We start from the raw sequence: 15,620 nt of genomic DNA on the forward strand, positions 1-15,620 counted from the left end.
ACAGGCCCAAAGGCCTCGGCACTTTCCATGGCCTTACTTTCTTGATTTCCTGCCAAATAATAATCAAACTTTACTGTACATCAGTATGCAGCACACACTAGAAGTTCACATAGCCTACTTTTTAGCCTACATTTCATTACCTCTAAGCTACTAAATATGTACACAGTGACAGAAGCCACCAATGGAAAATTTTAAATAGCTTGCTTATGAATTCCAGGTCATGCTGCTTGACATCGGCAGCCTGAGTCTGGGAGAGCACAATTGGTCTTGCTCTCTCAGGGGTGAACTGATGGCACTTCCTCCTCCACGTCATTGGCTGAAGGGGCGGACTTTCCTCCTCCGAGCCTGCTGGCTACCTAGCCATGCTACACCAGCAGCAGTTTGAAAAGAGACGATGGCTGGATTCACATGTAGCGGCAGAGACATGTGCTGGTCTTCACCCTCTTAGTGTTGGGGGCATTGCTAGTGATAGGGGGAGTTCACATGACCAGGGATTGGGCAATTGGGCAAATCCCTTCATAAGTCGAACAGTCTAACTGTTATGTAACCGTCTTGACTCATTATAGTCACGCCCCTAAAGTTTACATACAACCAGCCCAGTAGCGAAAGTAGCCTTTCCAGGCTAAATTCAATGGCTACCCCAGAGAAATATGGACACAAGGTTTAAAAAAAGTTCAAAGCTAACACTTGCCGGCCAAGCGAAGTACTGAATAATTACAAAAAATTACAGTATTAAATGCTAGACTAGGCTAGGCAAGGCTAACCTATCCTATATGTAACTGTGGGCTGTCGCAGTGGCTGTAAACCAGCCAATAAAAGCAGAGTTCATAACCTATTGCCCATTAACCCTCTGTAAAAAGAAAATGCAGCATGTGTCACTGAGAGGCAAAACAACAGGGTTGTAAATAGGACTATATTATGTTCAGACCTGACAGACAAGTAAGGTAGATGTGAAAGTGCCCTAACATTATCAAGACAACCCCAACACGGTACTCATACTGACCATGACCGAGACAGACCATGACCTCTAATATAGTCTAGAATTTCTCAACCCTGGTCCTAGAGTCCCACTGCCCTGCACTTTTCAATTTAGTCCCTGCACCCAACATACTTAATCCAACCAATCAGCTCATTAACAGCCCATTACTGAGTTTAAGTGGGTGTGTTACAGCAGAAAAAGCACTGAAATGAGCAGGGCAGTGGGCCTCCAGCAGCAGGGTTGAGAAACACTGATCTAGTCACCTTGCTGTGGAGGTCCTTTATGCACAAACATTTTCATATGGCTGATCACAGATTAATATTCATTTATGTGCAAAAATGGTTCAAGAATGGTTTGAGGAACACAACCACATGTTTGAGGTGTTGATCTGGCCTCCAACTTCTCCAGATCTCAATCCAGTCCAGCATCTGTGGAACGTGCTGGACAACCAGGTCGGATCCATGGAGGCCCTACATTGCAACTTACTGATGGCATGGTGCCATATACCACAGCATACATTCAGAGGTCTAGTGGAGCCCATGTCTCAATATATTAGGAAGGTGGTCATAATTTTATGTTTTTTTTATAGATTTTTTTACATGAAAGATATTTTGATATGATTTCTGGCCACACTGCCTTACCACCCCCCCCCCCCCCCCCCCCCCACCTCTCTCATCACTCATGCCCAGTCACTCAAGTCCGCTGATGACAACTGATGAACAGTGAAAGGAGTTCCATTTACGATGAGTATCTGCTGTCTGGAGGTCGAAGATTGCTTCAATCACAAGAACGTTCTACCTTTAGCATGTAGAGTGCAGCATAATGAGGAGTGTCTGAGTGCTGCGAGATGTTTTTCTCTGCTATGATTACTGTGTTACAGCCTCCAGAAGGGTCTAGCACCGGGAGAAGAGAGGTAGGTAGGTGTGTGTTGCAGAAAGGTGGTTGTTTTTTGTGATTTATGCACACAGCACACCCAGGTCTCCGGTGGTCCTTCTTAATCAATGCTTCTTTATTGCAGGGAAGATGAAGAAAAAAAGAAAAAAGAAAAAAAAAAACAAAAAACAAAAAACAAAAAAAGGACTGAGGGGGATGGAGGGGTGGAGGGGTGGATGGGAGGCAGTTAGGGAGTTACCTCAGTGCATTTCAGGGACAATGGATTAAAAAGAAAGGTTTAGAGGCAAGGAGACAAGGGCTTCAGTTTAGAAGCATTGAGCTTTAGTCAGAAGCCTAATGAAGCTATCAGGCAAAAATCGACAGACATCCGCGTTCAGGCTCAACACGACACAAAGGCACTAAAGGGAGGTCAGCGTTTTTAGGCCACTTTCTTTCCTCATATTCTGGCAGTTGTAAACACACTCTAAATGCAATGTGTCCAAAGGTTTGTGGACTGCCCTTCTAATGAATGCATTCAGCTACTTCAGCATGCATACAGCTTGTCTAGCTGTCTCTGTAGAGAAGCACTGCCAATAGAATAGGACTTACTGAAGCAGATAAACATGAACCTGTTGGCACCATGCCTAATGCGTAGTCATGCCTAGAGGTGTATTAAGCCCCCCAGCATTGAGCTGTGGAGCAGTGGAACTAGCTGCGTTCTCTGGAATGATGGTGATGCTCCATCCAATACTTTTGGGATGAGTTGGGAATTATGAGGAGGTCGGGTGGGGAAACACTCTTGTTACTGCCTGTAATCAAATCTTCACAGCACTGCTCAAAAACATCTAGTAGAGACGGTTACTCCAACAAAAGCGGGATCAACTCTTTTTAATGCCCTTTATTTCAGAAGAAACAATAAATGAGCAAATGTCCAAATACTTTTGTCCATTGCATTTAACTTTTTCCGAACTCACTAATTATAACATCAGTAAAGCGATAGCTCTTGGGCATAGTGCCTTCTCGCTGACCCCCTCTAAGCTGTCACCTGCCCTCCCCAGTATATAATTCTGGCCCCCGAGAGCAAAGACAACTGGATGTTGGTATGACTTCCCAACACTTTAACCCTCTGGAGAGAGTTGGCAAGAAGCAAACACTGCATTTCGCACCAGCAGTTAGGCACTCTGACCTAGGCAGCGAGAGTGTGTGTGTGTGTGTGTTTTAAGGCTGAGTTTATGAAAGGAAACACTGACCGGAGGGGCAGTTAGCTTCACCAAAATCGATGACCTCTACTTTAAATGGTAAAAGCAGCATCCTATCCCCAAGTGTCCAAAGAAATAAGGACAAAAAACAGGGTCTGATAGCCGCTTTGGGGCTGTTAGCAGTTAGTGCTGTCTCTGTCTGTTCAGCTGTCCTGACAGGGTCAGATCAGTGCAGCCAAGCAAAGTCTCCATTTCCATCACACCTCTGTCACCGCGCACAGCAGGAAGAAAATCTATCGCTTCCGGATCAGAGCACAACAAAAACATCAGCGAGATGCTGTTCAGCCACGGGCTTCTCCAAACCTTACAACCTCTCTCTCAGTCATTCCCACTCTATCCATCTATCAAGTCAGTGAGAAAACAGTCCACACTGTGTCATTTTTATCTGCGTGTTTACCCAGACATTTGGAGATCCAATCAAAACACATATTGACTCAGCAGGAAAGAGCTGCGCAGCAGCCATTGGGGTGTGAAGTCAATACAGGCGCTAAGGGCACCTTATTGAGAACTCCAGAGAAGACTGAGGAGCAGAGAGAGAATGTAATAATTACCCAAATTCAACTTGTCTGTTACAGTAATGTGTTTTTGAGATCACACCTCGTTTATTCAATTTCCTGCCAAAAACGCTCATCATCGATCCGCATATTCCAGTCTCAAAAATAAAGAGATAAAAGTTACACAGAAGCCTCAGCAACAAATCCACTATACTACTAATGCCAGGCGTGGGCTAGAGGGGTATAAAGGCCCCCCAAGCATTGAGCTGTGAAGCAGTGGAACTGTGTTCTCTGGAATGATGAGTGGTGCCCCATCCAATACGTCTGGGATGAGTTGGGGATGAGGTGAGGCGGGGTGGTGGTCGTCCAACATCCTGTCCTCACTAATGCTCTTTTGTTGCTCAATGCAATCAAATCCTCACAGCAATGCTCCACAAACATTGTGGAAAGCCGTGCATGGACAGTAGGGAAAGGGTGGTCGCTGTCTTAGGGTCTAGGGAGAGGGTCTAGGGCCGCTGTCTCTTGAAGGGAGAGATAAGAAGTCTAGCCATTCACTTATAACAGCACAATTTAGCACGGCAGTCAGGAAAGTATCAGCTAGCCAGTTTTTCCAATGTTGAAAAGACTGAGTTTAGGGCTGCAAGGAGCTCAGTGGTCTAAAGTGCTATCACCATGACTGGGGGGAAGGGGGGCGTTTTGCCATAAACGTCCAGAGTCAGAAAGAGCACAACTAGCAACGTGTTCTGTGCGGGTGGGTAAACGGCACTCTCTCCCCACAACCGTTTAAGTGATGTTGGCCGACACAGGTGTCTTAAACAGGTATATCAAATGAGACGTGTTAAGTCCTTACCCTCCTACTGTCGGGAGCATTGCTAGTGCTAAGGTGAGTTACGAACGAGTGGGTTAATTGGCAGCACCGAATTGGGAGATAATGGGGGAAAAATATATATAAATAAAACTTAAATTGAGCAAAATGTCTCAGAACAAAATGGGGTGGTGGTAGGACAATGCCACACATCCTCTAGAGTTTTATTAAAATAAAGAATTTAATTAATTAAAAAAATGGTTATTGGTTATATGATGTATGAATACTGATTATATGAATGTAACGTAAGACTCCTTGCCATATCGTCCAGCCTTTCTCTCATTTGTCAAGTGAGGGCCTTACCCATGATGGACACATCATACTCGATGAGGAGAGTGGCTTCCTGGCCGCACTGTTTGAGGATGCTCATGGCCTCTGCGTGGGAGGTGCCGTGTAGGCGAATGCCATCGATGCTCAGCAGCCGGTCTCCTGGTTTAATGGTGCCTTCCCTGGAGGAGGAGAAAATATATACATGCCACACACACACACACACAAACTTTGTTAAGATAAGAAGTGGAAGAAATACACCAAGGCAGTCTAAAGGAGCTTAAACTTAATCCTGTGCACTGAATGGCCCTTCAGAATAAAAAAAAAATCAGAGGGATACATGGGTGCTTGAGCATGAATAAAGAAAGATTCCCCAGAGAGTACTTTATCTCTGAAGGAAGTTAACAAGGCACAAGGAGACCCTGATTGCCATCTTAGAACGCCATTACGCCGGATAGCTCCTGTTCCGCTGCTGCACTTAAGCATGCCATGGGGCCACTGAGGAGTAACAGCAAAGTCTCTCGTGCACCCCGACCGAGCCATTATCCTTTAGACGGTTCAGAACGAATCCTACTTTGTTAACCGCAACACAAATCAACACGCCTATTAGCACCACAGACTGTGTTAAGCCTCATCTACTGCACTGCACCAGCCTTCACTTAACTCATAACCATCGTCGCTCCAGGATCGGCAGGAGACGCTGAAGTCTTAATGGAACGGCAGGGGGTCGAGGCTGGGCACTACGCTGGCTCGGAGTCAGAATGAGAACAAAATGAGCGCAGAAGTTTTAAGAGCAAGACAATACTGTCCAGCCTGTCCATGGCACAACCTGATTGGACCCATAATAGGATATACCAATGCTGTAATGCCAATTGTATTGGATATAGGCAGCCCCAGGCAGCGGGGTTACTGTGCTGCAGAAAAGATTGTATTCGCCCCCAGAAACAGGAATCGCATCAGCGAAAGACAATAATTGGAGTATTCCGTCTGTGGGGAATGAAATCTCCATACAGAAAAATTAATATTGATGGAGCTTGAGAGAAAAGAAAGACATGGGCCGAGGCATGATGAGAATAATAACGGGGCAGAGTGCAAGCGTGAACAGGGCTGGGGGTGGAAGGGGTGGTGCAAAAAAAAAAGAAATAAAAAAAGAAAAAACGCAGCAGTCTATTTGCAATTCTCAGATGGCCGATGAAGTTAGAGAACATGGGTAATTTATTCCAATTTTTGATATAGGAGGCAGATAGACCCAGGGAAGACAATTTATGGCTGTTTGAAACCAAGCCCATGATTTTTGTCCAGCTACAAAAGGCTGAAGCACTTGGAGAGCAGAGAGGCTCGTAATATACTCCTGTATGAAACCAGTATGAGCATGTTTCAGCTTCTCAAAGGCCACAATGGCATCTAGATATACCAGGAATAGGGCTGGGCGATATCATCTTTCAACAATTCAAGACATTTTCACGATACACGATATTTTAACACATATTTGACATACCAATTTGTTTATTTTTTCCTTTTAGTATGTTGATATCCACAAAACCTTGCATCTCAATTTTTGCTGTGATAATTTCATGATGAATGGACCAATAGAAATGCTCCAAAATTACTCTGAGTAAAATCTTTTTTCACTGACTTCTATTAAAAGTTTATAAGGTTTTTTACTTCTGCTGTAAAGTTGCCGTTTTGGAGCCATGAGATTTTTTGGCGTGACAGCAAGTTCATCATATTGCCTCCATCTAGAAAGCAGAGGAACGGCAATATGGCAATCATGTGTAAAATGAACAGAAACATTAGCTGTTGCATTTGTCAAAAGGACATGTTTTTGCCTTTTTAACCTTTTTGTGTCATTTTGTATTTAATTGTTTATTGTAAGGTTATTAACAGGCTTGTAGGGTTATTAATGTAAAAAGAAGCCACTGAAAGCTGCTCATGTTTGGTTGGTTCTGCAGTTGTTGTTTTTTTATTGATATCGTATGGCCCAAGTGTGGCAAAAGCAGACATCACAACTGTCTTATTCATATTATAATGTTATTAATAAGAATTCAGAAAGAACTGAAATAAAACTACAGAGGAAAAAAAAAAAACGTCTCGTATTTTCAGGACATGGATCCATTCCATGTCTCAAGCTGTTTTCAAGGAAAGCTGCAGCTGAGCTGAGCTCACTTTACTGCTGTGCTCATTTAGCATGTCTAACACTACAGGGCTCATGTAACTAAACTACAGCCCAGTTTGGGATTCATCTGGAAACAAGCTGGTTTCCCACTAAAGCAGACGGGTCATCTGTTTGCAGCCATGGTAAATGAGAACGGAGAAGTGCTTAAGGACAGCGCTGCTAAGGGCGCTTTGACGCAATCACTGTGTAGCAAACAAACGCAGCACAGCGCCGCTGAGCTTTCAGTGACTCGATAGCGAGCGGTGCATGAACCGAGGTATCCCAACATGAGATGCACTGGTGCACGCTCATAGAGACAAAGATATCAACCAGTCTCTCACGTCTGCAGCAGCTCTTTTGAGTTTAGTCTCAATATTAGCTGCAGGCACTACATCGCTCAGAAGTACACCCCCCTACTCAAAGCCCACCAGATTTGATCAAATCTCAGATAAAGAGCCTCGCAGGACAACACTGAAGCGTTACTCACAGCTAATAGGGCTTGAAAAATAAAGAAGCAAACCTCATGAAACAATGCGCTAGTCTGTGTCTGTGGGCTGCTATACAAACTGCATCATGTCCTCGTTTTATTTATTTATTTTTATTTATTACAAATAATTTTCTCCCCAATTTGAACCACCAAGTACACGATGCCCAGAACACTAGTAAGGGGGGCCACCACACGCCCCTTCAGTGAGTCAGGCAGCTCATTTTTCAAACTGCCGCCGATGCATCATCACCAGGCAACCAACAAGCCCGGAGGGAGGAGTCGCATACCCGGCTTCGATGCACCACCTCGCAGACGCCAACGACGACCAGCAGCGAAGCGATGTGGGGTGAGAGGGCCATCTACCCACCCTGGAAAGATCAAGGCCAATTGTGTTCTCTTGGGGCCCTCGGCATGACCGGGATTGGAACCAGCGATCCTCTGATCATAGTGACTGATCTTAGTCACATTAGCTAGTTCCAGCTGAGGTATCTGCTATAGAAACTGCATCATGGGTTTTAAACACTGTATTTACTGTATGTAGCTCTTCTTTCTGTCCACTCTTATATAATAATCCTACATTACGTCTACATTAGCTATCTGATTTACAGTATTTTACTGCTTTACAGTAAAGAGCACTGTGTAGTTTAGTAAATTCTGTTAAGTCTAGGGGTGTAAAGAGACCAGAGAAGGAGAAGGATAACAAACAAGGTGCCACGGCAATATTCCTAAACCACTACAGTTCCCACAATGCCATTCAAATTCAAGAGCTAACAGTTTCAGGTTTCTAGGTAGTGTGGATATGCTTGTGAAGTTCCTGTAATTCCCTTAATAGCATGTACCCTAGCGTGTGCCCAGGCCCCGTGACAGTTCGGTATGAATTCACATACTTTTTACACCCCTAACCAAGACAGACCCAGTCACTCTGCGATAATACCCAGGTTTCTTGGAGCATTACAGCAAAGTACTTGCCATGTACTGCAGAGAGCGCACTTTATAAATAAATAAATAAACTTAAGCAAACAAGAAAAAGAAAATATCTTGCCTTGAGGTAGTATATAGAGTACTAGTACTCACTACAATACCCACAATCCACTACACTTAAAATAGGGGAAAAGCTGGCAGGCAATGTTGGAATTTTCTAAATCTCAAGCCCATGTCATTGTGATTTATATACCTTTTTGACTTTTATAAACATTTACTTTTAGAAATATTCATGTATTGAAGTTAATAAACGTCACTAGAAATGTAGTTTTATATATTCTATATAGGAATTTAAAACTAAACAAAAAACTAAACTAAAACTATTAATGAAGCCTTAAACCTAACTTAAATAAATACAATAAAAAATAGACACATTTTCAAAGCTTACTCACACTGAGGGGATAAAGTGTAGAGTATGGCACTATTTCCAAGATACTACTTTAAAGTAAACAGGGCCTCAGCTTAGTCTTCGTACATTCATTTATTAAAGGACAAACAAAACAAGCACATTCCTATTAAATACACTGAAAACTGGACCTGTGTGTGTGTGTGTGTGTGTTGTGTAAACGCCAGCTTGGCTTCATATTAGAACGTTGAGGCCTTTGACATAAGGAGAACTATCTCACCTGTCAGCAGGGCCGCCGGGTCTGATAGTTGTTATGGTAACAGGACGAGATTTGTTCCTGTCTTCATGGGCTCCTCCTGTGGGGACATTGCAGCACATTAGCACTTCTGACAAATGTGGCCATAAAGATAAACATTTTGCACATGAGCTCTCGGGAACTAATGTTTACTGCAAATACTTTTTTTGCATACCATATTCCCAGCCCTGGGAGCAACCCATAACTCAGCGCTGCTGAATAGAGGCTATTTACCTTAAATCGAGATGAATATATTTCCACACATTCTCATTTCTAAAAGGACACGCAGCTTCATGTTTGGAAGAAGTGGCTTGTTAACACAGCAGAGGGTGGAACGTCATATAGATTTTCAATCTTCAAGAAAGACCTCTTTGATGCATATTTCGGCAGAAACACAGAAACTGGGCTAAACACCACCGTACAGTTTAACCTCCTTTCTACCATCAGAGGAATTCTCCTCGTTGGTTACAGCTAAAATGTGTCCTATTTAAAGTTAATTGAGCCCTAAATGCAGTTTAGCAAATATGTATAAATGTAAGCAGAAAGCTGGGAGCACTGGTGAGGTCATCTCCACCTGCTGCCGGAAGCTTGGGGAAATGGAAATAGATCTTCAATGATAACATACTTTCTGTTTGATGTAGACATGAAGCGAATGCACTCACTTCGATGTGTAGGAATCAAAGGGTACATGCTGATCCACAGGGGTCTTGGTGTTTGCCCTAGCTACGGGTTGCAGGGTGAATGAGGTGAAAAATTAAAACCTAACTTTTGACATTTTCCAACTGTCGGTTGGAAACGGTCTCTCTTATAAAACTATTAATTATAGACGTATAGTTTCTGGCTATATCACAGATATTTTGTTTCTGGCTTTACCGTGGCCATAAGAATCTGGCTATTTTGTGGCCATATAGCTTTTTGACTATACCATGGATATATAGTTTCTGACTAAATTGTAATATATAGTATCCTACATCATGGATATATAGTTTATGCCTACATTGTGGATATATGTTGGTTCTTACAATATTATGAACGTTTCTGCCTATATAGTGGAAGTGCAATTTCTGACTATATAATGGATGTGCAGTTTTTGACTATATATAATAGACGTGCAGTGTTTGACTATATATAACGGACGTGCAGTTTCTGACCATATATAATGGACATGCAGTTTCGGACTATATCGCGAACAGGCATTTTCTGACTATACATAATAGACATGGCCATGCAGTTTCTGACTATATATAATGGCCATGCAGTTTCTGACTATATATAATAGACATGGCCATGCAGTTTCTGACTATATATAATGGCCATGCAGTTTCTGACTATATATAATGGACATGCATTTTCGGCCTATATCGCGGACAGGCAGTTTCTGACTATATAGTGGACGTGCAGTTTCTGACTATATAGTGGACGTGCAGTTTCTGACCATATATAATGGACATGCAGTTTCTGCCTATATAGTGGACGTGCAGTTTCTGACTATATATAATGGACATGCATTTTCGGCCTATATCGCGGACAGGCAGTTTCTGACTATATAGTGGACGTGCAGTTTCTGACTATATAGTGGACGTGCAGTTTCTGACCATATATAATGGACATGCAGTTTCTGCCTATATAGTGGACGTGCAGTTTCTGACTATATATAATGGACATGCATTTTCGGACTATATCGCGGACATGCAGTTTCTGACTATATATAATGGCCATGCAGTTTCTGACTATATATAATAGAAATGTAGTTTCTGACTATATAGCGGACATGTAGTTTCTGACTATATATAATGGCACAGCTCCAATCAACTTCAGACATCAGAAACAATGTGTGTATTGTGAAAATTGCATTGTTTTGTGATATTTTTGTCATATTGCCTATCCTTACTAATAATTAGTATTCAAAAGGCTCCCACAGCAGAACCTGAAAATGAACAAAAACTGCCCGCAGCTGCTGGGCAACTGTTTAACTACACTCATACTCATACAGTGTTATCTTTTGTTGGTGTGGTAGAGGGCCCTTATATTGTCGAGTGTGGGTTTGTACAAAGTCCAGAATTTCTTTTTTCTAAAAATCATTATTAAAACCTGCTAGTGTGAACGTAAGGGCCATATCTTCAGGAGCCACTTGAATATTGAACTGCTTCTTTGCCTGGCTAAAGCTTTCATTAAATTGGTGGAAAACCTTTTGTGGATGATTCTTTATCTTCTTAATCATTCTATACAGCACCAACATGGGTTTTACTGTATTCCTGAGTCAAAGAACCTCTTTCAGTACCATAAAGAATCTTTTTTTTCAATAGTACAGGGTCATGTCCAGTGTCATCAGAGTTAAATGGAGGCTTGTTTTTTATGAGAAAGACAGGTTGCAGATCTCTACCAACCAAGGTTGGACATCAAAGTGGGATATAACAGCATGAATATGCTAACGATTTAATATTGAAATAAAAATTCATTCATTCTTTTAGTCATTTCATGGCTTGCTCATATTGGCACTGTGAAATGACAAATATTAAATCTTTCAGTAGTACTCCTTTAGAAAGGTAAAGCTAAGGTACAGAAAGATAATGCAGATGTTTCAGCGTTAAGGAAACCTGGAATAAATGACTTCTTCTGAAAGGCTCTTTGAAGTCAATGGAAAAGGACAGGGTCATTTCCGCAGCGAAAAGAACCATTCAGGTGCTTCTGTTTCGGCTGTCGGCTATTGTGAGTTCACAAGTGGAAAAAGATCCTCACTGATAATACGTCCATCACATTAACTCACTCTGATGTGTAGGCAACTGTGCATACACACTGATCCACACGTAGCTAGACTGCATCTAACCATCATCATAACTGCTTAAAGCTTAAAGCAGCGGTCAAGCTTTGACTTGTTTAACTGAGAAAAATCACAAACACAGTTCGGAAAAACTCGTCAGTAAACTACAGTTTCTCATAGGTCTGTATAAATTAGACCTGAAATTAACAAATCTTCATCCATTTTTTAACTGATGCAAAAACCTTCGTTTCCAGATTATTTCTTGAGAAAATGATCCAACATTAAGTAGCTTTGCCTGAAAAAGGATGTGAACCTGCAGGAGTATGAGTTCATTTAAGGGGTAATTGACGTTATCTGTTTCAATCAAGAGAACAGCAATCAGGTTGGATTTTTGCAGATTCTCCCATGTTTCAAGAACAAAAGCTCGGGTCTTCACTATTTAAGTATGCTCTTCACCACACAGGTTTATGGTACGCCATGGTTTGAACAATGGATTTTCCAGAGAACCTCAGAATGGAGGCTGAAGGTATCAAAAAAATTCCCTTCAACGTTGATGATATACAAATTGAGGACATTCAGCACCACTGTTAGTCTCCCAAAACCATTAAAACATTTACCAAGAAGTGTGCATGGTAGGACAGCAAGGAAGAAGCCACTACTCTCAAAAACTAACCCCCCTCCCCCCAAAAAAAACAAAAAATGTGAGCTCCAGACCACATGGATATGCGGGAAGCTTACTGGAAGAACATGCTGTGGACAGGTAAGTATGGAAACCAAGTGGAAGCCAAATACAGCATTCCAACAATCCAACAGCATGAGAACCATATCTCAACGGTTAAGCATGGGGGTGGCATCATCATGGTTTGGGGCTGTTTTGCACCCTCTCGGCTAGGACAGGTTGACACTACTGATGGACCTATCAATTGCGGATTGTACCCGCAATATCAACAGGTGAATGTCAGGGTTTGTATCTGTGAATTGAAGCTTAACCATAAGTGGTTCATTCAGAAACAGCAGCAACCTATAAAGAAATGGTTAATGCAGGAGGTTCTCACACTTCGGAATGGCAGTCAATGTCCAGACCTTAATCCAATGGAAATGGACCCCCGCCAACATCAAGTTAAAGCAGCAATGGGCCAAAAATACCAATAACAATTGGCTGAAATATTTTTTATTATTTAATAATTATTTAATTAAGGGGGTCTCACTGACTTTTTTAGACAAAGATATGTAAAGCTGGGCAAACCCACTCATCTTCCATTGTATTATTAATATTAACTATGCTCAAAGCCTGTTTGTCCCATAGGTGATTCTCTTCAGTCTTAAGTCAAAACCCAGAGCTCGAGCCAAGAGGCACTTTTATTCAGATTAACTGTTCAAACAAAAACTAGGCAAAAACTGAGGTTAGTCACACGTTCCAATATTTTACCAATGGGTTCAAACTAAAGATCCTGTGTTCAAAATCGTTTAATCCGGATCTAAATATCAGGGAACAGAAGCAGAACCTCTGATCATCTGTTGATCTCCAACCTAAATCTTCTCAATGTATAGCAAAAACAAAAGCACTGGCCAGGCTGTTCCAGCACTTTCACAGGGAGTTATATCAACAGTCTATATATCAACTAATCAGCAACATAAAGTAAGCAGCAATACTGCAGGTGGGTACATACTTACCTCTGATAACGAATCCAAATGTGTTGCCTTCTTTATGCAGCGTCACCTCGACATTTTTAAACATCACACCTGATCCCTGAACAGCTGCAGAGAAAGCAAGCGCATAAATAAAAAAAATGAATTACTCATCTTATACAGTACTTCAACCAACAACAACCCAAAAAAAAGAAGAATGACTCATAGTGGGACACAACAACATCACACAAGAAACACAGCATTATTCAAAGAGACTGCAAACAATTTAGCATTAAAAAAATAATAAATAAAAATCACTATATTCAGTATACTTATAATTGGCTCTATTTTTGTGGGGATGCAACAACTGTCACAGGCAGCGCTACAACACACTGCCATCTTCCTGACCTTGAAATGTGTGTTTTAGTCATTTCGTGCTCTGCTCACCTTGGCATTGTGCAAGGGTGGTAAGGCTGGCATAACTGACTGAAAGTTTCATGTAAATGAGGTAAGGGCAAGGTGAGGTCGATTTCTGTTTTTAAATGAAAAGCAATAAGAACCCCAAGGACTGCTTCTAATTTCAGCATAATCGCTTCAGCATAATCTGGTGATTTTACCAAGAGGGCCTGAACAAAATGCGCTGCGGAGATAAACAGCAATTACAGTGGGTCATAAAGTCTTCGATAATCATAGTCATGATACTGTATGGCAGTAAATGAATATGATTACCACAGTTTTAGAACATGTATTATTTATGACAAACCTTTGAAAAAATGTGTCTTAGACTTCTTAGCTTTATTAATTGAGCAAACCGGAGACATTTACCCCAAACAACTCAAAGCAACTCACAGCAGTTTTGCCTCTTGGCTTCATACACCATTGTTAATCTTTACTGTTCCGGCTTTAGACTAGCAGACTCCACAGAAACTGCCCTGACAGCAGTGACGGAGCAGCTCCACAGCCTTTGACGCAACCGACCACAGGATCCTGTCTAGCCTCACCACTCCTGAAATCACCAGCTCTGCATGGAAGCAGTTCAAATCCAACTTGGAGGGGGTACTCTTATCAGGTAACATAGAGGGTTATCAACACTGGTCCATGCAGACGTTCCGCTGGCGTCCCACAAGGCACACTGCTAGGTCCTCTCTCTTTTCGTTCTATTCATTCTCTTGTCGATGTAATATCTTATTCTCTTGCTCTTCTCCTACCACAGCTCATAATGGATGGCCGAAGATGAATCCCAGCTAGACTGAGCTGCTGCACATCCTGTCATGTTTTATTTTTTTTTAATAAATAATAAAAAAGAGGTTCTTCATGGGTTCCTTAGTAAAGCCAATGGTTCAATATAGAAGCACGACAACTCCGGACATTTACAAAACCATCAGTAATTTTTTTTTGCCTAGAGCATCCTGGCTGTCCATGGTCATCCCATCTTTAAAAGGCCTTGGTGTAATTCTGGACCAGTTGTCATTCCAAGCTCATGCTGCAAAGCTGACCTGCACATATAACATCCAGAGGGTTTGCCCCATTCTCTCTAGGGAGGCCTCCCAGGTCCTGAGGCTTTACTATTGCAATTCTCATCTGGCTGGTTTTTCTATATGTGCCAACAGACCCTTGCAACTAAGCAAGAAGGCAGCACCATGGCCTGTCTTCAATCTTCCCTCTTTGTCTCTCCTCTCCTTCATCCATTCACTCGCTGCCTACAGCTGCCTTGTCCGATTTAAAGCCCTAATGTTTGCCTACAAAGCCAGAGATGAAAAAACAGACCTGCAAAAACCTGATCCGTACCTAAGACCCTTCAAACCTCAAGTATGCCTCAGCTTTACCTGCCACACATCAAGAAGCATGGAAGACCGGCATGAAGGCTACTCTCTGTCCTGGCATCAAGATGGTGGAACGAACATCCACTGGCTGTTGTCCGTGAAGAGAGTCACAGAATGAGGCAATTAAAAGGACCTTAATTTAGCAGGTTTTAAAATATCTTGTAATTGCACTTGTCACATGCAATGCCATATCACATTTAGGCATCAGCACTGACTTTGGTTTCTGGTAGTATCTTACCATAGAGGCCCAGTTCGACACTATCCCACCTTTACAAGCTAAGGATATGCTCTCTGAACGGATAACAAAGCACCTATTTAAGCTGCTGGATAAGAGTGTCTGCCAAATGCTGTAAATGTAAATGCTCATAAGCTATGAGTGCAGAGCAACAGGGCTTGACGGTTGCTG

General features: G+C 42.1%; 1 protein-coding gene across 11 annotated transcripts in view; it reads right to left on the bottom strand.

Moving 5' to 3' along the window:
* Positions 1 to 15,620, bottom strand: part of grip1 (glutamate receptor interacting protein 1) — a 396,612-nt gene that overhangs the window by 85,669 nt on the left and 295,323 nt on the right. For all 11 annotated transcript variants that reach the window (XM_072673118.1, XM_072673122.1, XM_072673123.1 and 8 more), the window contains exons 5-7: positions 13,437 to 13,520; positions 8,987 to 9,062; positions 4,774 to 4,919 (exon numbers count right to left, since the gene is read on the bottom strand). In XM_072673118.1, coding sequence (XP_072529219.1) covers positions 4,774 to 4,919; positions 8,987 to 9,062; positions 13,437 to 13,520 — 306 coding nt within the window. The remainder of the gene's footprint in view (positions 1 to 4,773; positions 4,920 to 8,986; positions 9,063 to 13,436; positions 13,521 to 15,620) is intronic.

This window comes from Salminus brasiliensis, chromosome 2, assembly GCF_030463535.1.
Source record: "Salminus brasiliensis chromosome 2, fSalBra1.hap2, whole genome shotgun sequence".
Lineage (NCBI taxonomy): Eukaryota > Metazoa > Chordata > Actinopteri > Characiformes > Bryconidae > Salminus > Salminus brasiliensis.